The 27676-nt window shown below is 40.1% G+C and overlaps 1 protein-coding gene and 2 long non-coding RNA genes across 6 annotated transcripts in view; 1 reads left to right on the top strand and 2 right to left on the bottom strand.

The window, feature by feature from the left end:
* Window positions 1-3619: 3619 nt before the first annotated feature.
* Window positions 3620-4808, bottom strand: LOC131839705 (uncharacterized). Its single transcript, XR_009357050.1, has 2 exons — window positions 4483-4808; window positions 3620-4156 (listed from the first exon to the last, which is right to left on the bottom strand). It is a non-coding gene; the product is annotated as an uncharacterized LOC131839705 (long non-coding RNA).
* A 12-nt stretch (window positions 4809-4820) lies between these two features.
* The window catches only part of CCDC83 (coiled-coil domain containing 83), a 55626-nt gene continuing 32770 nt past the window's right edge, over window positions 4821-27676 (top strand). For 3 of the 4 annotated variants that reach the window (XM_059187450.1, XM_059187453.1, XM_059187431.1), the window contains exons 1-4: window positions 4821-4939; window positions 10833-10955; window positions 19162-19246; window positions 25138-25300. In XM_059187450.1, coding sequence (XP_059043433.1) covers window positions 10861-10955; window positions 19162-19246; window positions 25138-25300 — 343 coding nt within the window. In that variant the 5' untranslated portion in view covers window positions 4821-4939; window positions 10833-10860. Of the gene's footprint in view, window positions 4940-5192; window positions 5293-10832; window positions 10956-19161; window positions 19247-25137; window positions 25301-27676 lie in introns of those variants that run through there. The other variant, XM_059187442.1, reaches the window with a different exon arrangement.
* LOC131839698 (uncharacterized) overlaps window positions 14773-27676 on the bottom strand; it is a 51768-nt gene continuing 38864 nt past the window's right edge. Inside the window, exons 3-4 of the long non-coding RNA XR_009357049.1 lie at window positions 21215-21287; window positions 14773-16574 (exon numbers count right to left, since the gene is read on the bottom strand). This is a non-coding gene — a long non-coding RNA (uncharacterized LOC131839698). The remainder of the gene's footprint in view (window positions 16575-21214; window positions 21288-27676) is intronic.

Here is a 27676-nt window from a genome sequence, read left to right as displayed (position 1 = left end):
AAAAACTCAACTAATTATTAAGGTATAATTTGCATGCAATAAAATGCACCCATTTAAGTATGTACTTTGGCAAGTTTTAACAAATGCCTGTACCCTAAAACCACTACCGCCACGAAGTTACAGAGCATTTCCTTCCTCGCAAAGTTCCTTCTGCCTCCTTGCAGTCAGGCCCCTCACCTTTCCCTCTCAGTGCTTAGCAACCACTAATCTGCTTTCGGGCTCTTCTAGAATTTTATATGATACAGTATATAGCTTTTGACATTTAGCTTTTTCAGTTAGCTAAATTCTTTTGAGACCCGTCATGTTGTTTGTTCCATGTATCAATAGTTCATTTCTTTTTTATTGCTAAATAGTTGTTACTGTATGGCTATAGCAGGCAGCTGTTGATGGACATCTGGGTTGTTTCCAGGTTTAGATTATTATGATAAAGGTCTATGAACAGTCATTTTCACCTCTCTTGAACAGTATCTAGGAGTGGGGTTGCTGAGTTGGTGATACAAAAGATATATGTTTAACTTTATAATAGACCACTCAATCGTTTTCCAAAATGGTTGTGCCATCTTACTTTCCCAGCAACAACATAGGAAAGTCCTCATTGCTCCCCACTCTTGCTAATACACGTATTGTCAGTCTTTTTAAGCTTAGCCCCTCTAATGGGTGTGTAGTGGTACTCCTTTGGGCCTTGATTTGCATTTCCCTGATGACTAATGTTGTTGAGCGTATTTTCATGTACCAATTGGCCACTAATATGTCTTCTTTTGTGGAGTGTCTATTAAATCTTTGGGCATTTGTAATTGGTTGTTTTATTTTCTCATGATTGAGCTTTATTTGTTTATAAATTATGGATACTAATTAAAATATTGAAATATTTTCCCCCTGACTATGACTTGCCTTTTATCTTCTTTTTTTTTTTAATTTTTTTGAAGATTTTATTTATTTATTTGAGAGAGAGCATGAGCGAGGAGGTCAGAGGGAGAAGCAGACTCCCCATGGAGCCAGGAGCCTGATGTGGGACTCGATCCCTGGACTCCAGGATCATGACCTGAGCCGAAGGCAGTCGTCCAACCAACAGAGCCACCCAGCATCCCACCTCTTATCTTCTTAAAACTAACTAAAGAGCAGAAGTTTTTGATTTTTATGAAGTTCAAACTATTATTTTCTTTTTAAAAAAATTCATGCTCTTGGTGTCCTATTAAAAAAAATCTTTGCCTACCTACCCAAGATCATGATGATTTTCCCTTATGTTTTACTCTAGAAGTTTTATAGTTTTAGCTTTTATGTTCAGATTTATGATTAACTTTGAGTCAATTTTTTATAGGTGTATAATCAGGTCAAGGTTCATTTTTACAAGGCATATGCAATAGTTACAGTAGCATTGATTGAAAATAGTATCCTTTCCTCATTTTTTTATCTTGGCACTTCTGTCTGAAGAAATCCTCTATATATGTTTGTGTGTATATACATATAAAATAAAATATGACAGTCAAATATACATAAATATATAAGTATTATGTTTTTACATATCTATGTCTGGATGTTTTTGTCACGTTCTATTGATCTGTATGTTTCTCTTATGTAGTCATATTTTAAAACTGACAAAAGCATGTAGCAACTCCTGGCGTGGAACTGCTCCCATGATGTCAGACACTAACGCCTTCAGGCACAGTCCTTATGCGCTGGCTCAGGCTTCTGGGAGATGACACTCTGGCTCCAGTTACCATTCTGGGCTCCTCTCCCTCAGGGAGAACAAAGAGATCATAAAAGTAATTTCAAAAATTAGTTAGGAGGAGGAGGAGATATGTGGGGGGAAAAGTGATGTATGTGATTTCTTTTTGCCAAAGTTCTGGTCATTCAAGTTAAACTTGGTTTCAAGAGATGGAGAGATGGAGAGATGGGTTAGACAGCAGAGCCATGTCTCCAGCCTAAAAGAAAAAGTTGTAGCCCTTAAAAATAAAGTGGGAAACAATCCCATTTTATAATATTGAAACATGCAAATGGATGTTAGAGCGTCTGCTTAGAGGTAATGTAAACTGTCCCTCTCAAGAGAATATTTTACTTCATGCCTTTATTCTCCCCCAAAACACCTATTTAACTGTTTCCTATTGGTCAAGAACAAAGTTTTTGGATAAGAAGTCATAGCAGGGCTTTTCTGTTCCTCAAAACAACTTGGTTGTCAGTAAACTTTCTGATTTACTAGAAATTTGAAGTGGTTGGTGAAGTCAACAGGTTAATCAGTAGCCCAGGTCTCTAAAAATTATTGACATTTAATATTATTATGTTTAGTTGACTGCTTTAGGGTCTATCTGCAGAAATAGTGATCCTCAACAAAAACAGGTGAAAAGTTTGAAAAAAGTATAAAATGTTGAGTGTGCATTCCAAACAGGTTATTTGGCATTTTTCCAAATCAGACAATTATATTTAGCTTTTCCTACCACAGAAATTCTTCTATCTCCATTTCTTGGGCATGGGAGAGGGGGGTGGCAGGGATGGGCAAAGGGAGAGGAAGAGAGAAATCTTAAGTAGGTTCTGCGCCCAGAGTGGAGCCTGGGCTGGGCTGGATCTCACGACCCTGAGATCATGACCCAAGACAAAATCAAGAGTCAGAATCTTAACTGACTGAGCCACCCAGGCGCCCCTCTCCTGCCTGTATTTCTACATCACTCAACATGGTAAGGCTAACAGAAAATCAAAATCAAATACGGAAACCTGGCAAATGCTTATCTGGCTTCACTGTTTAACCACCAACTGGCAAATACCTTAAGAAAAACTGCACGGGAGATAAATGATAGGGTAAAAGTACATTTTTGACCCAGGGTCCAGGCCCTCATAAGAGAAGCAGGTCTAAGATTTATAGGAAATGATTTGGGAATGATTTCAAAGTGCTGAATAATCACAAAATTGTTTTTCCATTTAACAGAAATAATCCCCACACTTAAAAATTTTGTTGGTAGCTTTTCCCCCCCTCCTGCATCTATAGTCTATTTAATAATTTTACCCCACAATCCCAGTGTTGTTATTCTAGGAAAGACTAAAGTACCTAAAAATCCGTTATCAGATGTGTGGATCACAGCAAACTGTAGGCATTTAACAAATACATAACACTGATGGAATAAAGGAAGTTTCAAATGAGGTAGAACACATAAATTATCTCAAACTGTTTTTTTTTTTTTTTTTGGATGGCTTTTTACTGATGAGAAAAACTCCCTCAAGCAAAAGCTAATATATGTATTAATGGTTTCCATTCCTTTCTTTTAAGAAGTTCTCAATTTGTTGCTTAGCGAAATAAGTCAAGCAGAGAAAGACAACTATCATATGATCTCCCTGATATGAGGAAGTGGTGATGCAACATGGGCGCTTAAGTGGGTAGGAGAAGAATCAATGAAACAAGATGGGATTGGGAGGGAGACAAACCATAAGTGACTCTTAATCTCACAAAACACAAACTAAGGGTTGCTGGGGGGAGGGGGGTTGGGAGAAGGGGGGTGGGGTTATGGACATTGGGGAGGGTATGTGCTTTGGTGAGTGCTGTGAAGTGTGTAAACCTGGCGATTCACAGACCTGTACCCCTGGGGATAAAAATATATGTTTATAAAAAATTAAAAATTAAAAAATATATATATTTTTAAAAGTTCTCAATTTGTTTATTAATATAACACAGATCTAATTAGAAAACATGATAATGTATTTTTAATATTTAATGTTTTAAATTTTAAGAATATTTTATTTATTTATTTGCAAGACACACACACACACACAGAGCACAAGCAGTGGAGAGACAGAGGGAGAAGGAGAAGACTCCCAGAGGAGGAGCCCAACATGGGGCTCCATCCCAGAACCCTGGGATCATGACCTGAGCCAAAGGCAGGTGCTTAACCAACTGAGCCACCCAGGCGACCTGATAATCTATTCTTTGTTAATCAAACTCAAGAATGCCAAACAGGCGATTTACGAAGAGTGGCTGTTCAAGCGAGGGCCTCACTTCCGTTCCCCGACAGAGAGAGAACGGTTTGACTCGGGGGTTACTAGCCTAAGTAGGTGCTGCCAGGATGCAAGAAACTATCTTGAGGCAGAGAATGAGGGGGAGATGCAGGAGAAAAAAGGGAAACTTCCAAGGTCGTAGGCTTGTGATATATTTTCCCCTCGAATTAGGACGGAGCTGCAAAAAGTAGAACGAAGGGGAAAGATGGAATCAAAATCTGTGTTGGTTTTCTTGAGGTTTAGGAGCAAAAAATAAAGCGAGAAGCAAACTAGGATCAAGGGTCTTTCAGAGCTGGACGTTATCATATAAACACTTAGTCCAGGGGGTTGCAGTTCTGTTTAGAGTCAAACCCAAAGGAACTCTTAAAACAGAGAAGAGAGCAGCGAAGCCTGGGTGGCCGAAGGGCGAGTGGGGCAGGACCCGCGCGTGCGCACACACCCCTTCCCCTGCCCACCCCGCGCTGCGAGCCCCTGGAAATCGACGGAGCAGCCTCTGTGTCTCACTTTAAACTGAAGAAACAGACACGCAGATCCAAGTGTGTCTCACGGTCACAGCGCAGAGCCGGATGTCACGTCTCCACACAACTCACTACTTATGGGTTTGCCACTGGGGGGAGGCAGGGAGGCGGCTGGCGTTTTGTGCAATCAGCAGGGTGAGCCGTGGCGGTGAGAATCGCTCAGGAAGAAGGCGGGAGGGCCGCATCTCCGCGGCGCCAGGGGCGGTGCGGGCCCTTCGCCCGGACTCTTCCCCCTTGCGGCCACCAGGTGGCGCGCCTGGCCCGCGGGTAGCGTCTGCGCGGGGAGGGGGTGCGGGAGGGGCACGCCCTCGCGCGTGCATCGCCTTGGAAACGGAAGGCGCTGCTGCCGCCGCGGTGTGGGTGGGCCTGGTCCGCGGGCGGGTTGCTCGCGCTACTAGCGAATCCACTGCAGTGCATCCGCACCTGGAAGCCGTCAAGGGGAGGTAGGGAGACTGGCAGGGCTCCTCGCTCGGCCCCTGACTCCTTCCAGTCTGACACTTAAGACTTGACATCTCCGCCCCATCCCCACCAGCCCTCGGAGCTGGCTCCGAGCCCACAGGGGCCCGGGGTCGCGTCCTCCTGGCGATCTCCTTGCTCCTGGACCGTTGGAAAACCGCCAGGAGGGGTCCTCATGGGCCCGCCCCTGCTCACGCAGGAGATAGTAAGGGAAGGAGATCTTTTGATCTGTTCAAAACACTGCTCTCTCTTTCCTCCTTGCAGTAGCACCCCCGGATGCGTTGCTAATTTCTCTTCTAGATCTTCTGTTCCTGGAGGGCAGGATCTAAATATAATTCAGGTTTGTAACTCTCGCGGTGCGCTCACAGCCTCTAGCACACCGTACCTGCTCAGGAAACGAATCCTTCCATTCGTATGGAGTTTGAGGCTCAACAGTATTCCCAAAGCGTTTGAGCTTCCTTTGTAACCCTGACCGGAGGCAGGAAAGATGGGAGAGAGCCCAGGGTCAGAGGGGGTTCAGCGGCGTGTTCGAGGTTATAAAACTCACTAGTGGAGGAGCTGGGACTCAAGTCTCCATCTGCTTAGTGCTCTTCTCACCGCACTCCCAGTTCTGTGAATGCCTTTTGAGTGAGGGCTCCCACAGCCTGCATCCTTCTCGGGCCCCGCGCAGAGCCCTCCTGCCGGGGTGCTCCCTGAGTGACCTGAGTGTCGTTTCTGGTCTCTTCCTCACCCTCCCGGTCCGCAGACTGGCTTCCGCTCCTGGCGCTGGAGGCTGCAAACATCCTTCTGAAGAGGACACTTAGTTTCTTTCTTTGATTAATTTGTTAGATTTGTATAGTACCTTGCTTCTTCACTCCCCTTCTGACTCCATGATTAATTCTGTGCTGGCAAGAGAGAGTTGAGGAGTGGCTGGGAGAGGAAAGATGTCCCACTGAAGAAAGAAATATATACACATATATATTTCTGTGAAGGCAGAGAAGGAAAGTGATAAGATTGGGCATTTATCATTGTGTGTCTGATAACAGTTCATGGATTTCCTTGAATCCCGCTCCCCACCCCACCCCAAGACCTGGTTCCAGTAGATTCATATTCACCACTGTTCTTTGAAGCTAGAAGCCTTTTTGTTCTCTTCCACCACCCGAGGATGAAAATACTACATGTATTTCCCTTATCCTTACAATATTTTTTTCATGATTAGGTTTCTGTTCTTTTTTTTTTTTTTAAGATTTTATTTATTTGACAGAGAGAGATCACAAGTAGGCAGAGAGGCAGGCAGAGAGAGAGAGAGGAGGAAGCAGGCTCCCTGCTGAGCAGAGAGCCCGATGCGGGACTCGATCCCAGGACCCTGAGATCATGACCTGAGCTGAAGGCAGCGGCTTAACCCACTGAGCCACCCAGGCGCCCAGGTTTCTGTTCTTTTGTGGCATTTTTAACTTTGAAGGATACCAAGAGTTGGGGGATAGAAATGTAGTTCTGGTTGCTAGAAAAGTTAGTATAATATAGTGCTCTTCAAACTATGTCATGAACAATTCTGGAGGAGAAGATAGACTGATTTTAACGTAAGAGTCCAGCATAATTTGAGAACTGCTGTTCAGAAACATGCCACTGACCAAAGGATTTGTGTTGGTGAAGAAAATATGTGGTAATGTAATATAAATCATCAATTAGGCAAGTGAAAGTCAAAAACATCATTTATCCAGATTTTTATTTATTTTTTAAATATCAGGTACATTAATAATAGTTAACTTTATTACTTTTTTTTTTTAAGTGGGCTCCATACCCAACATGGAGCTTGAACTCACAATCCAGAGACTGAGCCAACCAGCCCCCTCTATCCAGATATTTTTTAAATACCTCAATTTGAATATATAGTGGTTTAACACATCTCCAGACTGGCTGTGTTTTATAGCTTAAAGCTGTTTTGTGCTGTATATACATAATTGATTAAAAAAACAAGGATGAATTTGTTTTAAGCTAACTCTTAGGTGATAGTCTCACTACTAAAAGGCTTTAAATGAATTCAGAGCTTTTTATGATATACTAAAGAGTATTTCTAAGACATTAACAAAGTATTAAAAATATATTTTACCATAAGTGAGAATTTGAATTTAAAGGTGATTTACTTTCAGGGCCCCTGGGTGGCTCAGTCAGTTGAGCATCCAACTCTTGATCTTGGCTTGGGTCTTGACTTCAGGGTTGTGGGTTTGAGCCCCACACTGGGCTCCATGCTGGGCGCAGAGCCTACTTAAATAAGATTTACTTTCTAAATTAAGGGTATATACAATATTATGAGCAAGTAAATAGTGCCATTGGTAAAGAAAGTGAGTACACATTATTTGTAGGTCATTCAAATTAGACATTTATTAAACATCTAGTTTGCATCTATGGGAGATGCTGGCCTTTGGGCCAAAATATATTTTTGAAAACCCAAAGATGGTTTGTTGAAGTGATTAGTTGTTATTCAGTATTAAAGGAGTTGTGTTTTGATGAGGATGAATGCCACAAATGTTTTCAAATATATACTGCAATTAACACTATATTGAGAGAGTAGACATCATTATTATTATTTATTAGATTTGTGTATTTATAGCTAGTTCATGGCAGAGCCAGGAATAGCTAGACCTCAAGACTTCCAACACCCATATAGAGATCTTTTAACTAAACCTCTGCTCTCAACCTCTGAGGGAATCTTATTCAGAACTTTTGCCATTACTAATGCTATTAAGTAAATATCTTCCATTTTAATCTACATTTATATAAAAACATTGGCTAACAAATATCAGAATTCATTCCAAATGCCCAGAAAGGTATCGGGGCAGAACTGCCATCCCTCCCAGCCTCCACAAAATTTGAAAAGAATCATTAGGAGGCTTCTGGATATTCATGGCTCCGCAAAGTCATGAGAAAAGTCATTGGGAACTTTCTACATATTGAGCCAGGATCCTGAGAATGCACTCTTTGTTTTTTGGGTAATTTTGCAGGGCCGAGTAAAGCATTAAGGGGTAACAGTACATTTGAAGAAGATGGCTGTTATATAGCCAAACAGACAACATTATATAGCCATTTTACCCAAACAGATTTTTTTACTTTTCACTGAGAAGCATTCAGAGAATATATTTTGAAACATTTTCTGATGGAAAGTGGTTATGGGGTGCGCTCTGAAAAGAGCTGAGTTTTTCAAATAGAGCCTCCGTGCTTCCTCGCCAGCCCTCCCTCCATGGCTTATGTTACTAAAAGCCCCAACAGCGCTGGGAAAGGAAAAACATGCAGAAAAGGTCGAACTGTGGGCAGAGATCTCCGGAGCCTTCATCACCTGCACGATCTTGCTAGTCTTTTAAAGTTGCTCATTATTTTTTTAAAGTTCTGCTGGGGTATGCTTCTTTCTTCCCATCTGTCTGAGTAGAGATCTTGTCTTTTCCCGATTTTATAATTAAGGGCCAGGTAAAGCCATTCACAGAGCCAGTGCTGACTAGATAGTTTCAGTTCCTGATAAACAGATTAGATGTCCCTCTGTCAGGAATAGTCTATGCAAAAACTTCCTGAAAGATTATGTTACTTTGTGAAAATTTTTTTCTATGATTCTCACCCTTTGCTGAGTTAGAAATCCTCTAGATGGTCAGGAACTGTAAATCCTTGTAAATGTTTATGAAAATCCCCACTGCTTATGGGACATTATCAAATGTAGAAGTACTTTCTGAAGTAAGGTTATTAGCTCATTGCAAAAATGCATCTAATAAGAGGGCAAGCCAATGCTTACTAATTTTCTGGAAAGTGAAACAATGAATATTAATAGAGTTTATGCATAAATCATTTGTGCTTCATGGACCCACATTTTCGCTCATATTTTATTAAAGCCCTTTGCCATGAGCTGCAGTTACGTAACTAATTATACTTTAGGCAGAAGAGTTGAAAACCTCAGAGCCAGGTAACTGAAGTAATTGAACAAGATGAGGTCATTTTCCCCCCAGCACCAGATGGGTGCTGTAGGTGGAAACACTAACATTTGATCTCTTCCATATGACTCAGAAAGAAAATGAGAGATCAAGGCTACCATTTGTTTTAACTATAAATGAAATATTTATAGTAAAAATCACTGTTAAATAGTAACCTACTGTTGCAAAATGAAACACTGACCAGCATGTTATCTTTTCATGTAATTGTCAAGGTAAAAATTCCAATTCTAAAATAGAAAATAATATTAAAATTCAACTCTGAATCTGAAACGAAAGCACTTATTCTCAGCTGGTACGTTTCTGTGAACCATGATGGTACAATGACATATTTTAGTGTGTCGTTTATGAAACTGTTCACAAAACTTTCACCTCTGAGATGATACCACTGAATATATTATTCTGTCCTAATGGGCTAAATCTTTCTGTTGTGTAACCTGTGTGCTTTTCAGCTGGAAGGTATCAGAGAATGTTTGCATTGAGGTATACTCGAATCTGTTAGTGTAGAGAGATGAACACAGTCGGCTGGAAAAGTCTCAGACACAAAAACTGAGCCTGGCTGGAGGTCTAGGAAAACATGTTTCATCTCAGTGAGATTTTCCACTGTGGATCTCAGTGATCTATGTGGATGCCAGTTCAGGGACCCAAGTCAGTGATGAGGGTTGACAATAGCAAACTGCATGCATTAGTTTTTCCACATATCATCATACTTGGCAGCAAGCAGACATCACCTTCTTTACAGTTACCTGGAGTTTGAAGAAGCATGATCTGGAGCTTTAAGCAAATGGCCATATTTAATCCTTACAATGGCTTTTAGAGTAAGATTTTTGCTCTCACTTTACAGATGATGAAACTGAAGCTCAGAAAGATTAAGTACCTTCTCAAGGTCACATAGACAACAAGTGGTGGATCTGGGATTAAAACATGTCTGCCTAATTCATCCATCCATTTCTTTCTTCTGATGAGGATTTCTTGTGCATCTACTTGTGAGGTGGGGAAATAGATTAATGCAGAAGAATTATATCATTCCCACTCTCATGGAGTTTCCAGCCTTTTAAATAAATAATTACAAAGGCTAAATTCTTTCTACCATACTCAACTACTAATACACTGATTGAAGTTTAGGCACTCATTTTTTTGAGATTAATTGAAATTAAAAGATAAAATTATGTAACAGAAGACCATATAATCTGAAAAGAAGTACTTTAGTACCTATACAAAAAAATCTATCCATGAGGTATTCTTGTTTACTATAAAAATGTTTGAACAGTGGACCTGATTTTTTTCTTTTAAAATATATTATTTTTTATAATTTTTATTACTGATTTAAAAAGCAATTAATAGCTGATGAATAGTTACTATTAATAAAAGTTATTATTACTATTATTTTGCATTTGTAAACCTCTTAGCCATTTAAAAATCCATTTGAATATGCTTTTATTTGCTCTTTATAACAACCCTGGCAAAACCTAAGTCTTTTCAATTCCAGTTTCTTGGTGCTCATTGAAAATTGTGCTTTTGTTTTATCTTAATTTTTTAAAAAATTAACAGACATTTCCTGATCTGCTACTATTGGAAGTGCACGTTGCCAAACACTGTGGAGAAATAAAATAACTGAAAAAGTTTAGTCCTTGTTTTTAAAAAAGTTTGATAGGGACAACAGATGTAGATGGATAACACAGAAGATGAGTCTCTTAGAAAGTTTTGGGTGGGGAAGTGCTATACCTGGCCAAACATGGAACTTATCAGACTCAAGAACCCACTGATTCATGATGCCCCAGCACTGCAGTGGATAATAGGTCTGGAGACATCAAAACCTGAGTGGAAAAAACAGTTTTAAATTAAGTCCCAGAAGTTCTTCATCTTGAATAAGTACAGGTAGGGGGCAAGGACAGAATTTACTTACTTCTCCTATTTCTTTTCTAAACAGGTATGCTTCTTACTAACTAAGCAACACAATGGATAGCACAGCGAAAGCAAATAAGAAGGATATTCAATATGGGCCACACAAAGAAGTCAAATTGCCTACCAGTGAAGCACTTCTCGACTACCAGTAAGCTTAGATTATGGAATCTAAATGTTCCCATCTGTAAATGGAAATCACTGTTAAGATTTCTATAATTCCAAATGGAAAGTGATACACTCAAAACCTGTCAAGAGAGCTAGCCATGTGCATACTTTTCAAAGTTTTGAAATTTGACTATAACATATTCCAAGTAGTAGCAATGAAACAACATTCAATAATGTGGTTTTGGCTCCCTCTCTCCCTCTGATGTGTTATTTGTCACTCTCCCACATACTGTATATATAATTTGTATATAACAGCTGGCTGACTTAACCTCTTAAAGCACAACATAGAATAGTTCATGTACATTTATAGAAGAGTAAAAGATTTTTCATTTCTAGATGTTCCAATGAGTAATATCTCCAGAAATAATAGAGATCAAATCCAAATTATACAATTATTTTTAATAAAAATATTCCCCAGTGTCTTACTCCCAGGAGCTGGAGACAAAACTAGAGGTAATACCTATTCTATGTTTACGATGTATCCAATTCATAGATAGCAAATCCCTGAGGAGATTTTGAACCTCAGCTTTTGGCAGAGGGCAAGTGTCTTAATGTGTAATTCTTAGGGAGTGAATGAGTTCATTTCAGTCCTTTCCACAAAAGAATGTATTTCATAACCCTCAACAACGTAGTTTTAGAAGGAATATATCTCAGTGTCATAAAGGCCATATATGAAAACTGTGCAGCTAACATCATACTCAGTGGGGAAAAACCGAGAGCTTTTCCCCTAAGGTCAGCAATAAGGCAAGGATGCCCACGCTCACCAGTTTTACTCCACATAGTTCTAGCCACAACAATCAGACAAGAAAAAGAAATAAAAGCCATCTATATTCATAAGGAAGAAGTAAAATTTTCACTATTTGCATATGAGATGACACCATTATAGAAAATCCAAGGGTACCTGGGTGGCTCAGAGGGTTGGGCCTCTGCCTTCGGCTCAGGTCATGATCTCAGGGTCCCAGGATCAAGGCCCTTGTCTGGCTCTCTGCTCAGCAGGGAGCCTGCTCCTCTCTCTCTCTCTCTCTCTCTCTGCCTGCTTCTCTGCCTGCTTGTGATCTCTGTCTGTCAAATAAATAGATAAAATCTTAAGGAAAAAAAAAAAAAGGAAAATCCAAAAGACTCCACCAAAAACCTACTAGAACTGATACATGAAATCAAGAATGTTGCAGGATACGAAATCAATATACACAAATCGGTTGCATTTCTACACACTAATAATGAAGTAGCAGAAAGAAAAATTAAGAAAACAATCCCATTTCACCAAAAAGAATTAAATAGCTGGGCATAACACTTAACCAAGGAGGTAAACGACCTGTACTCAGGAAACTATAAAACACTGAGGAAGGAAACTGTAGGTGATACAAACAATGCTCATGGATTAGAAGAACAAATATTGTTAAAATGTCCATACCAGCTAAAGCAATCTATATATTTAATGCAATCCCTATCGAAATACCAATAGCATTTTTCACAGAACTAGAACAAATAATCCTAAAATTTGTATGGAACCACAAAAGACCCCAAAGAGCCGAAGCAATCTTGAAAAAGAACCACACTGTAGGTATGACAATCCCAGATTTTAAGATATACTACAAAGCAGTAGTAATCAAAACAATATGATACTGGCACAAAAACAGACATGGAGATCATCAGAACAGAATGGAAAGCCCAGAAATAAACCCATGCTTATAAGGTCAACCAATCTTTGACAAAGGAGGCAAGAATATGCAATGAAAAAAAAAAAGTAGTCTCTTCAATAAATGGTGTTGAGAAAACTGCACAGTCACATGCAAAAGAAGGAAACTGGGCCACCTACTCATACCATACACAAAAGTAAACTCAAAATGGACTAAGGAACTTAAGGTGACACTGAAACCATAAAAATCCTAAAAGAGAGCAGAGACAGTAATTTTTCTGACATCAGTGATAGCAACATTTTTCTGGATATGTCTCCTGAAGCAAAGGAAGCAGAAGCAAAAATAAACTATTGGGACTACATCAAAATAAAAAGCTTTTCACAGCAAAAGAACAATGAACAAAACTAAAAGACAACCTACTAAATGGGAGAAGATATTCACAAATTACATATCCAAAAGGAGTTAGTATCCAAGATATATAAAGAACTGATACAACTTAGTCCACACACACACACACACACACACACACATCTAATTGAAAACTGGCAGAAGACATGAGCAGACATTTCTCCAAAGAAGATACCCAGATGGCCAGAAGACACGAAAAGATGCTCAACATCACTCATCATCAGAGAAATGCAAATCAAAACTATAATAAGATATCACCTCACGGGTGCCTGGGTGGCTCAGTGGGTTAAGCTGCTGCCTTCGGCTCAGGTCATGATCCCGGGGTCCTGGAATCGAGTCCCGCATCGGGCTCTCTGCTCAGCGGGGAGCCTGCTTCCTCCTCTCTCTCTCTCTGCCTCTCTGCCTACTTGTGATCTCTCTCTGTCAAATAAATAAATAAAATCTTTAAAAAAAAAAAAAAGAAAGAAAAGAAAGATATCACCTCACATCCGTCAGAGTGGCTAACATAAAAAATACAAGAGACTAAGTGTTGACGAGGATGACAAGGAAGAAAAAGGAACCTCGTCAAATGTGGGTAGGAATGCAAATAATCTCCCCACACAGAAAGCAGTATGGGGGTTCCCCAAAAAGCTAAAAATAGAACTACCTTATAATTCAGTAATTGCACTACCTAAAAAATATAAAAACAGTAATTCAAAGGGATACATGCACCCCTATGTTTATTGCAGCATTCTTTGCAATAGCCAAACTATGGAAGAGCCCAGGTGTCCACTGATAGATGAGTGGAATATATAAATATATATCACATATATGTATATATATATATATACACACACATACATATTTTATTATATATAATATATAATTGTATATTTATAAAATTATATAATTATATACTATAACTATAATGATTATTATAAATATAAATAATATGATATATAAATATATATATAAATTAATGAAATATTACTCAGCCATAAAAAAGAATGAAATCTTAGCATTTGCAACAACATGGATAGATCCACAGAGCACAATGCTAAGTGAAATGTCAGTCAGAGAAAGACAAATACCATATGATATCACAAATATGTGGAATTTAAGAAACAAAACAAATGAATAAAGAAAAGAGAGACAAGCCCAAAACAGACGCTTAACTACAGAGAACAAAAGGATGGTTACCGGAGGGAAGGTGGGGAGTTGGGTATTGGAGAAATAGGTGCGGGGAATTAAGGGCACACTTACCATGATGAGTACTGAATAATGTATAGAATTGCTGAACCACCATATTGTACACCTGAAACTAATATAATATTGTATGCCAACTATACTGGAATTAAATTAAAAAAAAAAAAAAGACATGTACTTCTTGCATCTACTGAACAAGTACTTGAATGTTTACCTAGTCCAAGGCAAGTGCTAGAGGACAACAGCAAACAGACCATCCAGTTCCTACCCAGATGAGGCATGGGAGACAGACATTAGATAACTACTTCAAGTTGTTTTTTTTTTTTTAATTGCATAGCTAGGGGATCCTGGGTGGCTCAGTGGGTTAAGCCTCTGCCTTCGGCTCAGGTCATGATCCCAGGGTGCTGGGATGGAGCCCCACATCGGGCTCTCTGCTCAGCGGGGAGCCTGCTTCCTCCTCTCTCTCTGCCTGCCTCTCTGCCTACTTGTGATCTCTCTCTCTCTGTCCAATAAATAAATAAAATCTTTTTTAAAAAATTGCATAGCTACCATTAAGTTGCTATGAAAAAAGTATATGGTCCTGTGTAATGGTTTAACTGAAGGACTTGATAACGGTCAGAGGGGTCAGGAAAAGCTTGTTGGAGGGAGTGACGTTGAAGCTGATATCCGGCAGAGGAGCAGGTGTTTTGGAGACAAAGGCTTATGGGAAAGACACTGGTGTCAGGGAGAGCTTTTCAGAGTCTAGGAACGGAGAGAAGGCAGAGAGCGGGAGAAGAGGTAAGAGCAGACTGGCGTTATCAGCAAGGGTGAGATAAGCCATGCCCTGTGAAGCACGTGGGATTCGGGACTGGGAACTACTTACTGGAGGGGAACAAGGATGGAGCCCGGAATGCTGGTGACCAGTCTGTGACACTGGCCTTCCAGAGATTTGTTTTTTAACAACATTCAAAGAAAATCCATCTCCTTCTTGAGTTTCTCAAATCTGTCTGTTCTTTTTAGAGGACAGGGAGTGATGAACGGGCCAGAACGCTAAGAGAGAAACACCCATAGGAAGGGACTTTTAACAAAGTTCTCTTTTATTTTCCACTTGAGTCATTTAAGTTATAACCAGAAGTCACTTGCACTCATTTGTCAGCGTAACGGAAACTTCCCTCATCTCATCTTTGGAGAGGGGGACAAAAAGTCGGGCTCTGCGAACACAACCTGGTCTCTAGTCTGCGCCTACGGTTTACGTTGATGATATCCACATACAATTGTCTCTTTCTCTTCTAGGTCAGTCAGAGGCCAGTATTTCTGTTCTTTAACAGAGGTTTACAAAGAGACAAACATTTAAAATTCTCATGATTTAATGCAAGATATAAATTGAACATCTCGTGCTTTTGTTCTCTCCTTGTTAAGAATAAATAAATAATCTCAGGGACTGCAAGAGTAAAAGCCTTGCTGCACCATGCCCTGCTAAGTGACACGTGACCCATTCCATGTGTTCCCAGGTGATGGAAATTTTATCACATGATGAAGAGCCAAAACAGCCCCCTCACTTTCTGAGAAAGGACTGCCCAAGGATCCCCTGGCAGCATCTTATAATTCTCTTATGAGATTGTTCTCATCTAATAAAGAGCTAGAAGCACATAGTAGGTAGTCAGTGATTTCTGACCAACTAAACATTTTTTATCTATCCCCCCCAAAATAAAGTCATGAACCTCTGGGGTTGTTTTTGAAGAGCTGAGACCACCAATGCTAAATCTGAGGCGATTACCATCTCTAGGTAACAGTGGTGTTAATTTTGTCCCTTATACTTGTTTTTCCCCCAGTTTTCTACAATGAATATGAACATAGCTATAGAGATAGAGGTGGATATGATTATAGGATATGTTCTTATAGATAAGAACATAGTTTTTTTTTTAATTCAGATTTAGGGGCACCTGGGTGGCATAGTTGGTTAAGTGTCCATCTCTTGCTTTCAACTCAGGTCATGAGATGGAGCCTCATATCGGGCTCCGTGCTCAAGTCTGCTTGGAATTCTCTCTCCCTCTCCTTCTGCCCCTCCCACCCCAAGCTCTCACTCTCTCTTTCTTAAAAAAAAAAAAAAAAAGAAAGAAAAGAAAGAAATCCAGATATATTTGTTTTCCTTCTCAGAATTTTCAATGAAATTGCCTGAAGGGAGAAAACTGACACATTAGTAACATCTTAATAATACAGAGAGGGAAGGGGAAATGTGACCTGTTGTATTACTAACCATTTCACATCACTGAGTTTTAGAATAGTGTGTATCCTTTTCAAACCACTTTAATATATATTACCTCATTGGCTTATCATCCTACTTGCTTCAGTATTTAGTGTGACATGTATGTACGATGGGTTCTGAGGGAGTTCTGAAAAGGAAAAAGTATACAGAGAACAGTGAAGCTTGAATTCTCATAGTGGCTAATAGTGTTGAGTTCTGAAGTTCAGTTTCATCTTCATGAGACGCATGGAGGTTGAAGCAAATTCCAAGGAAAAGCTCAGCTAACTTAGACCTACAACTACCACGTGAGCCACAACTGGGGCAATGGAGCCACCAAAACCTTTAGGTCCCCTCAGAATTGCCCCCGAGGCCTGCTGGTGTCACTAAAATCTTTCTGAACTGCTCACAAGGAACACGAGACAAAGCCCCAGGTCACTGGCTCCTAACTGCTCTGAACAGAGAGGTGGTCGACTTAAGTGTCAAGTTGCCAGATACAGCAAATAAAGGTACACAATGCCAGGTTAAATTTGAATTTCAAATAAATGAGAAATATTTTTTTAGTATAAGTGTGTGCCATGCAGTATCTGGGGTTGGGGCTGGATGGAGTCTCCAGACCCATTTTTGCATGCTCAGTCTTCACCAAGGAAGCCTCTCAGCCAAAGCCAGGAAGCAGTCTATTAACTAGACCACCCAAAGACTCGGTGTCAGCGGGGGGCCACCATATACTTGAGATTCATTTGCCTGCTTTGCCCATGCAGGGAATGAATTAGTTTGCCGTATTTATAATTGTAGAACTTGCATAATTTGCATACATTTGCATAGGGCTTTCTCAGATAATTCTCATTTACAATACTTTAATTTTTCTCCTTAAAAATGGGAGATAGAGGAGGCACCCCTGCAGCATTTTTGCACACCTAAGCTTTATTTTTTTTTAAAAGATTTTATTTATCTATTTCACAGAGAGGGAGAGAGAGAGAGAGCACAAGCAGGGGGGACAGCAGAGGGAGAAGGAAAAGCAGATTCCCCATTGGGCAGGGAGCCTGACACGGGGCTCAACCCTGGAACCCTGGCATCATGACCCTGAGCTGAAGGCAGACATTTAACTGACTGAGCCATCCAGGTGCCCCCACCCGGAAACTTTAGGTGAGAAGTAAAAAGGTTTATACCTCCTACTGTGTGGAAACCACCTTGTGTATAGTAGTCACTTGTCAAACATGGCCTGTTATTTCCCCCATAACAATGGGTAAGTAATATGTTTGGGTGTTTACTTCTTTATTGCCTAGTAAAACGGAAGCTCCTTGGGGGCAAGGATCATGGAGGTCTTGTTCAACCCTATCTCCATAATGCCATAAACAATACTGGGCACGGAGCAGCAGCTCTTTAAATCCCCCATTTGCTGTTTGTGTTGTCCGTGTGACTGCATGAAAGGGAACGATGATCGATGTAAATTGCAGAACTGGAGAACTGAAACAGTGTAGAGTCTTCACCTTCAATTCTCTTTAATACTCTTACCTACAGAGGAGTAAGCCAAGGCCTAACTAGGTTGAGAGTCCTTAGGCTGTTGGTGGAGAAGCAAAGCAGGACTGAAGTCCAAGTTTGATAGCATCCAACAGAGCACTTTTGCCACTAAAGGAATTGCTTGTTTTGTTTTTATGTTGCATTTTCTCATCACTGGGAAAGAAGGAGCCTCATTTTCTCTCTACTGAATACACCCTGTCACACATGTAAATGGTATTTTGGAGGAAGGGCCAAGAAGCTAAGATTCAAATTCAAATTCAAGTTCAACTGAAATTTACTAAGCACTCCACACTCACTTTATGCTAGAAACATTCGCAGGCAATTTCTCATTTTAATCCTCCTAGGATTAGAGTTAGGTATTGTTCTCGCCACTGATGGCTTGGAAATTGATGCTCTGGGAAGTGACTTGCCTGAGGTCATCCAGGTGAGTGGTGACAGAGACACGATGTTTCTCATTCTGTAATGACCTCTCTATTCACTATACCACAGGAGTGCTGTGTTTTTATTTTTGCTGTTTTAATTGAGGCAGGGTGTTTACACAAAGCTGCTTCCATCATGTTACTTTGGTCTCAGATTTAAAGTTACAAGATTTGCTGGGTAATAGAGATATACTTAGCCCTTCAAATAGCTGTCAAATGGCCTACACCAAAGTCTTTCTGCACTGTCCCATCTCTCCTTTGTACCTCACAGACACTCAACAGGTGCTTGCTGCGTATTAAAGAAATATGTTTGTGTCAGGAAAGCTTTTATTATTCATAGAAGATACGACACACTAAAGAATTTGAACCCTAGGTGTGCCTCATTTATCTTACTATTTCAAGAAGATGTGCCTGCCCTTATAAGCCTGTGTTTTGTCATTTTTGTCTGAATTTTTTTTAGAATTCTAGAAAGCATGTTTTCTGTATGCCCTTCCCTAGGTTCCCTCTAAGCTGAGTTATTTATAGATGTTTAGAAAGTATAAAAATTATGATTGTGAAATACAAATGGGGAGTGATTTAGGAAAAAAACTTGAAGTTGTCTCTCCAATATATATTTTAGTGAGTCAAATATACTCAGAAGTGCAAACAGAAAAATCCACTTAAGAAGGTATCAGATCGCTCAATGGTTTTTTTTTAATATATTCAATACTTTATTTCATTCTAAATAGTTTAATTTTTAAATTTGTCTCATTAATTTTCCTTGATAAATAATTGTAACACATCTTTGTTTATCATCAGCTGTCAAATAAAGGAAAATGCAGTAGAACGATTTATGGCTCAAATAAGAAGACTTAGAGAGAAGAACCAAAAGTATCAAGAAAGAGTAAGTATAACATTTAGAGCTTATATCTAGGGGCACCTGGGTGGTTCAGTCAGTTAAACATCTGCCTTCAGTTTAGGTCATGATCCCAGGGTCCTGGAATTGAGTCCCGCATGAGGCTCTCTGCTCATGGGGAGCCTGCTTCTTCCTCCCCCCCTTCCCCAGCTTATGCTCTCTCTCTCTCTCTGGCAAATAAATAAAATCTTTAAAAAATTAAAAAATCAAGTTTATATCTAGTTATTAAACATTTACACAAATGCCTTAAAAATTATAAATTATGATGACATGTATTCCAGGAAATCATCTCCTTAGTGCCTGAAATTGATTAAATTACAATCTCAGTTTTCGGTACATTTAAGGCAAGAGGGCACTGCTGTTTCTATTATATTAATTACCATGTCAAAGGAAGTCAGCTTGAGCTGTGTTATTTCGTTCATCATGACCCTGAATCTCACACTCAAAATTTTAAAATTCTGAAACCACATTTATCTGTTATTTTATTTAGCCAAAGGATAGAACACTGGTCCTCTGTTTTTAATTTCTATATTTTTGCTTTTAGATTTTCAGATGGTACAGATGTTAAATATTATTTGAAAAGTACAATCTCAACTGTTAAAGTGATTCATTTAATGTTTAAGATGATATATTGTTTTTATAAAATCAGATTAAAATGAGTATCAAAGCCATGTTGTATACTGTCATGACTAAAGACTGGCAGAAATACAGTCTGGAAGCAGTAAGTGATTATTAACACAACTTATCTCTTAAGGTAGCTCATAAGTGAGTAAATACTGAGACAATTCCCTATTAAAGCATTCATATGAACTCTAAAACTTCCACAGTTAATTGTTTTTATTTGGCTTTTGTCTAGTTGACTATATATACAAGTTTTCATGGAGTCTGGGGTCAGAGACCCGAGTTTGCATCCTGACTGTACCACTTAGCACTGGTATCATTCTGGCCCAAACTGGTAGGAGTATCAATTTCCCTCCTATGACATGGCAATTCCTGTCTTCCAAATACAGCTAATTTAGCCATTAATTCAGCAACATTTATAGGGCCAGACATGCCACAGTGGTGTCGTAACTGTGACCCTGACATTGTCATGATTCTCCAGAATCGGTCACTAACATCTGTTTATCAGACTCAACCAGAAACTCAGGTCTGTGGATGAGAATGGGAACAGGAACTTTGGTCTAGGTGTTGGGGTGCAGTTCTACATGATGAGATCCACAGCATGGGAGAGGAGTGAGCTGCCATCAAGGGACCAATGCACACTCCCCAGGGGTCACCAATGGGACTCCTGGGTCAGCCTTGGACTTCTATTTGATTGTGGAAAGAACAGATCAGGACTGAGGAATCATTTTCCCATAGACCCTTATTTGAAGCCAGAAACAAAATTCTTATTTTCATGAGGATTCACCCAAGAATGGGATAGGTCATCAGTGGACCCAGCAGTGAGGAACATGGAGAGATAGACTCTAGCTCCAACTCTATGTGTCTTTTTCTTTCCATTTATGCTGCTACTGCCCCAATTTAAGCTGCCACCGTCTCTTAGCCATCCTTCTTCAATTCAGTACCTTTTCCAAGGGCCAACCTTTCAAACACTGTAAACTTTTCAGTGCTTAAAACCCTATGGTGGCTTCCTATTGTACAGAAAATTAAATCCATGCTTTACTATAGTCTTTGAGGCCCTACAAAACGTATCCTCTGCTCACCTCTCCAAACTCACCTCTAGTTCGTCCACCCTTTGTTCACCACTGCTTCTTTTAAAACTTGGAAAACCCAGTCTCGCACATTACTGTACTTTACACAGACTCTTTCATCTTCTGGGAATGTGCTTCTGTTGGCTAGCTCCTTTTCATTCCCCTAAACTAAGGTGGAATGCAGCATACAAATGCTAATATTAAACTGAAAACTCCATTATTAAATTGAAAGCTTGTTAGGCAGCAGCAGTTAAATCTTACTTACCTTTGTTTCTCTGGAAGGACCCAGCATGCATAGGTGTTCAATAAATATTTATTGAGTTGATTCACACTAACAACTGTGAAAGGAAAATTTTTGAGGTCATGGATGTTTAGTTGCTAAGTTAAACATGACTCATTAGCAAGACATACTTTTCTCTTCAGTTAGGTCAAAATCAGGAACAGCCCTCCTCCTTCCTACACGTCATCTCTTCCTTTGTGTGTGTTTTGTTTGGATTCTTACTTCATTTATTATCTTCCATTTCTCTCGTTTGCATTCACTGCTCCTCATTAGACATCTCATAGTTCCCTGTGTCCACTTCCTTACCTCTGGTTCGTTCTATTCCACCATGACTGCTAGGGCAGAAGATATTAATGACCAAGTAACCAGGTCCAATGGCCTCTTTGTAGTCCTCACTTTACCCCTTGTGCCTTCAGCAGCCGTCCCTGTCACCTTGAAACTCTCTTTCTATGGCTGCCAGGACATCATTCTCCCTAAATATCCCCCCTATTTACCAACAATTTCTTGTTTTCATTCATTGCTCTTTTCCTGGACCCACCCCTAACGTATTTTCCAGGGTTCTGATCTCAACTCTTCTCTTTAACTCTAAAGATCTTACTTAATACCACAACTTCAAATGCCATCTATAAGTGAGAATTTTCATATGTATATGTGACAAATTTTCATAATACTTATACCCACACAAAGAAATTAAAATGAGCACATGTAAAAACTGATGAAATCCAAATAAAGTCTCTAATTTACTTAATAACATTGTAATGTCCATTTCTCCAGTTTGATCACGTGCTCTGGTTATATGGGATGTCATCGTTGGGGAAAGCAGGGAAGTAGTAAGAGAAATCTGTGTACTATCTTGGCAACTTCTGCTCTTGCTCCCATGAATCTTAAAGACTTAGAAAGGTAAAACCCATGAGATGGCCTTATAACAAAACAAACCAGTCCTTTGTAGTTTATTTATTGAATCTCCTTTCTTCTATTTTATAGTGTGACAATTATTCTTACCTTGAATAACAGTTGTCTACTTCGTAGGATAAAGGTCTTTTTCTTTAACACATTGGTGAATATGTCTAACTAAATTGTATTTCAGTATATCACTCAAAATAATTTTTCAGATATAGTGAATTTTGTAACATGTTTCCAGACACATTTGCCATCCATTTGAAATTCACTATGGGATTTGGGAAGTTTAATATGGATGTTATTAAATATATTTAATATTTTAATTTAATTCAAATATATTTAATAAATATGTAATATATTTACATATAAAGCCAAATGTGATTTAGTCATATTTATGCAACATTATTCACATTTTAGGACATATGATGCTATTTTAATTTATAAATGAAAATATTATATGTTTGAAAAGAACAGTCATAGTGTTAAAAATTTGATCTAAGAAGACTGCATTCACTTTGACAAGTATTGTGCTAAGTAGGGAAAGTAAGAGCAAAATCTGTTGATTGATTACACATTATTTTTATGAATTATATGCAGTGGTTTTTAAATGATCACTGTCTTTGGGGGTTTTTGCCTGTTATAGAGTTGGAATTGATTTTTTTTAAAGATTTTATTTATTTGACAGAGAGAGATCACAAGTAGGCAGAGAGGCAGGCAGAGAGAGAGGGGGAAGCAGGCTCCCCGCCGAGCAGAGAGCCCAATATAGGACTTGATCCCAGGACCCTGAGATCATGACCTGAGCCGAAGGCAGAGGCTTAACCCACTGAGCCACTAAGGCACCCGAGTTGGAATTGATTTTGAAGTGATTGTTGCCTTACTAAAATTAGCTAACAAATAAAATCAGGTGAAGATTTATTTAGTATTCAGATTATACTTGATAAAGGAATTTTCCACTTCTAACAAAAATAAGTGGAAAAGTCCGTATTTGGAAAAAGTATTAGCAGTGCAATAGTTTGGCAAGAGACAGTTCCACTGGTATTATTCAAGTTTCTACAGATATTTCATTTTCAAATAACTCATGTCAAGCCAAAGTAATTCAATTTATTTATAAGAAGACAAAACATGAATCCATTTCCTTCAAGAAAATGGAACATTTGGGAATTGATGAAAGAGCAATATATTGTTTATCAGTTGTTAATACTGATTGACCTCCATTTTTAAATTAAACTTTTTAAAAATAATTATAGATTGGCATGCAGTTACAAGGAATAATACAGAGAGATCCTGTATAACCATAACGTGGTTTCCTATAATGCAGTACAGGACTGTAGTATAATATCACAAGTAGGATATTAATATTAACAATACTGACATGGATACAAGTCAAGACACAGAAAGTTTCCATCAACATGAACATCTCTCACATTGTCCTTTTATAGACCCTCCCTCCCTCCCGATTCCACCCCTTCATCAACTCCTAGAAACCATTAATCTGTTCTCCAGACTTATAATTTTGTTATCCTAAGAATGTTATATAAATTACTTACTAGTAATTAATCTTTGTAAGTCATCTTTGGAGACTGACTTTTTTATTCAGCATAATTTTCTAGAGACTCAGTTAACTGCATGTATCATGAGCTGGTTCCTTTTATTTATTTTTATTTTGTGATATGGATGCACCACAATTTATTTAACCATTTACCTATTGAAAGACTTGGGAGTTATTTCCTGTATTTGGCTATGATAAATACATCTTTTAGAAACATTTGTGTACGGGTTTTTAGGTGAATATAAGCTTTCATTTCTCTGAGATGAATGCTTAAGAGCTCAGTTGTATGGTAAGCAAATGTTTAGTTTTATAAGAAACTGGCATTCTTTTTAACAGCGTAGCTGTACCGTTTTACAAAGGAGCCAGCATTCATGGGGAAAGGCAGAGAGGGAAGAGGGATGGGGGTGGTTAGGATAAGGAAGCAGAGGAGGAGAGGGGAGGAGAGAGAAGGAGGAGTTGAGCAGATTTTCAAAAATTTGGAAAAGCTGAGCTCTGACAGCACGTGAGCCTTGGTCCAGGTGTAGCTCCCTGCTTTTTTCTGTTCGGTTATGTGAAAAAATTAACTTCTCTTCACACTTAGGCTACTTTGGGTTAAATTTTATCTTTGCAATGGAAGCATCCATTTTCTAAGGTTGTTGTCCCCCATGAGGCTGGGACTCTGACCATGAACACCTCTCACCTTACATCCTTTTAACCACAAAATGGAGACAAGAGAGACATGTTTTTCACTAGTTTCAGCATAAGTATTTCCAGGGAAGGACTCTAAGCATGTCCTTAGCTTGAGACACATGCTTTACCTGGACAAACCCTATGGCTAAGAGAAGGGGCCACTGTGTTTTGCATATCACATTCACTCATATATTCCCAGTGTCTAGAAGACCACTGGCAGATGCTTCATAAATACTGACCAGATGAATGATGATCGCTGGAGAAGAAGGTTTTAGTGGGAGACTGAAGAAATTGGCCTCCGAGGTCTAACTTTAATGTCACTGATCCTATGGTAGGGTGATAGACTGGGAGGTTAATAACACAATTTGTAAATTTTTAAAAAAGATTTTATTTATTTATTTGAGAGGGAGAGAAAGAGAGAGAGAGCACAAGCAGGGACAGGGGCAGAGGGAGAAGCAGACTCCCCACTGAACTGGGAGCTGGACATGGGGCTTGATGCCTGGATGCTAGGATCACCACCTGCGCAGAAGGCAGACGCCTAACCGCTGAGTGACCCAAGTGCCCCAATAATTTTTTAAATGTAACCTTCTATTCAATAGTTGCTGTGTTGATGGGTTTAATTTTACTTTGCACCTCCCATGTTCCAGAAGCTCTTAGACATACTGTATAAATTTATTTCATTAGATATTTTATTCTCACTTTGCAAGCCTCAGCATGTGACTCCGTTTTGAGGCAAATCAATGTAAATACTCGAGCAGATGTAGTTACCCACTGTTGATTTTCACGGCAGAACAAACACTTGAAGGACGAACAGACTTGGCACATACGGAACCTACTAAAGGAGCTGAGTGAAGAGAAGTCAGGCGGGTTACCAGTTGTAACAAGAGAAGATGTTGAAAATGCAATGAAGGAGAAATGGAAGTTTGAAAGAGATCAGGAGGAAAACTTGAAAGGTGACTTAGGAACTTAGGTATTTCTTGAATGTGTTCACGCTTTTGTCTCCTAATATGTTCAAAGTGTTGCGAACATGTCCAGATGAGAGTATTAGTACCGCAAGCACACACACGTGTGGGTAAATGGGCCGGAGAGGGAAGTAAGAGTGGGCAGAGCTACTGAAGCCAAGTGAGGAGGAGGAGTGGGAGGAGGAAGAAGGGCACTGACCAAAAACAAGGACAGAGGAAAAACACCTGGCTCTCAACAGAGGACAAGAGCCTGTTAGCTGCTACCCTGAAGTCCTCACAGGGTGAATTTGTTCTTTCCTCGGGGAAATTCTCTTGTCTGACAGGTTCTTTGGCTTCCAGCTCAGTTCAGACTAGGGAACAGGGTGAATATTGCCATGAAGCTGCCCCCCACCCCGCACCAGTATCACTAAGGGAGCTAAGCCCCCCATTTTGGTGGGAAAAGAGGAACAAGAGTTGGCTAGGGGGAAGGTTGGAGGATGTGGAAAGAAAGAATTCTAGGTGCAGAAGATGGTAGAGCATGGCCTACTCTTGCATGGACTTTAGGAAACACCATGGGTCAGTGGGTGAGTCATACATCATTCTAACACGTGCATTTTTTTTTTTTTTAAAGAAAAATTTTATTCCTTTATCCTAAACTTTCTGCTAAGATTTCCCAAACCACTTCTGCCAGAACCTCTATATAAACCATCACATCTAGGAAGCTGGAAAACTTAGGGAGAGATGTGAGTATTCTCAGGAAGCAGTCCTAGCAGCTGGAAGGCAAAACAAGGATGTGATTCCCTGAACATCTCCAAGATCAGAGAGCCCACTGACCCAAGCACTTTACGCACAGCAAGCACACCATCTGTCAACAGCTGTGGTTTTGAATGAGATGGTTTCCAAGACCAGCCATCAACCAGCAAACTTCATTTTTAGGGGTCTCCACAACTGTTCCCACAAGCCTGTTCTGCCCGTCCCTTGGAGGGCAGGGGGGATTTCACGAGGAAATAGATACTGTATTTCCCAGGGTGCCTCTCCAGGAGACTTCTGTTTATGTTCGGAAGGAGGACTTGAATAAGTCCCTTGAGATGGGAGTGAGACCACAAACGATACTTAGATGTGCTCACTAAAGTGCCTTCGCAGCTAGCCCTGGTGTCCTGGTTACAGTTTCGGCTGAGTGCTAGCACTCGTGTATCATGAGTGACTGGGGCGACACCGGGTGACTGAGCACAGCAGAGGCAGTCCAAGGACCAAAGGAGCCCGCAGATGCCGAGGGAGGGAGGGAAAGCAGGAGGACAGACGGATGGGAAAAGCCTTTGTGAGGCAGTTCTCTTGTGTCCCTGGGAGTCACTGTAACCTGACTGGGTTTGGGCAGCGGCGGCGACAGCTTCATCTGGCAGCTTGTTGCAGTGCAGAGTCTCAGGCCCATTCCAGTCTCCTGACTTAGAATCTGCACTGCCACGAGATCCAGGGGCACTCCCATGCACAGGAAGGTTCGAGAAGAACTGATGTAACCCCTGTTTTTCACCTTTTAGTTAGGACTCTTCAGTTGCATGGATAAAAAGTTAACCCAAACTACCCTAAGCATAAAGAGGGTGTTAATTTTTTCATAAAACCAAACGGAAAACAGGCTGTCTGATCTCAGCTTTTCTCTCTCTCTTTTTTCTTTAACCTCTTCTGCCTCTCCTTCTTTCTTTCTCCCCACCCCTGTCTTTTACCCTTCTTCTTCCTCTGTCTCACTCCCGAAAGTTGGCTCCTTTTGCTGAGGGGGTTGTCCCCATGAAGCTGGAACTCTGACCATGGACACTTCTCACCGTACATCCTCTTAACCTTCAAATGGAGACAAAAGAGACATGTTTTCCCTCAGTTCAAGGGAATCCTTCTGGCCAGGAGAAGGGGCCACTGTAACCGGCCCTCTTGTTTGACAAGGGGTGGGAGGAGGGGAGGGACACGGGCTCTGGCAAAGTAGAACAGCCGCCGCTCCCTCCACCTCTCTTTCAGTCTTCAGTGACCGCGCCCAACCCTCCACTCAAAGGCTGGCTGTGGGACAGGGCTGAGACAGCAGCCGACGAAGCAAACAGGAGGACAGCTCGTCATGCATATTATAGCGGTATTCACTGTTCAGTGGCAATAACAAGGGCCATTTATCAAGGGATTTAAAAATATATGATCTTATTTACTGTCTTGGAAAAAGACATGTCTGGAGTCCTTCTGGCCCTCTGTATTGAAGAACGTCCCTCTGCCCTGATTGTAATGCTTTGGTCATTCCATAAACATTCATTGAACAGCAACTAATTGCCAGACTCCATGATAAGTGCTGCTTTTGTAGAGAAGAATAAGATATGGTCTTACCTTTAGGGAGCTCTCAAACAAGATGGTGTGTGGCAC

Source organism: Mustela lutreola, chromosome 1, assembly GCF_030435805.1.
Source record: "Mustela lutreola isolate mMusLut2 chromosome 1, mMusLut2.pri, whole genome shotgun sequence".
In the NCBI taxonomy this organism is placed as follows: Eukaryota; Metazoa; Chordata; class Mammalia; order Carnivora; family Mustelidae; genus Mustela; species Mustela lutreola.
This window is presented reverse-complemented; position numbering and strand designations above follow the sequence as displayed.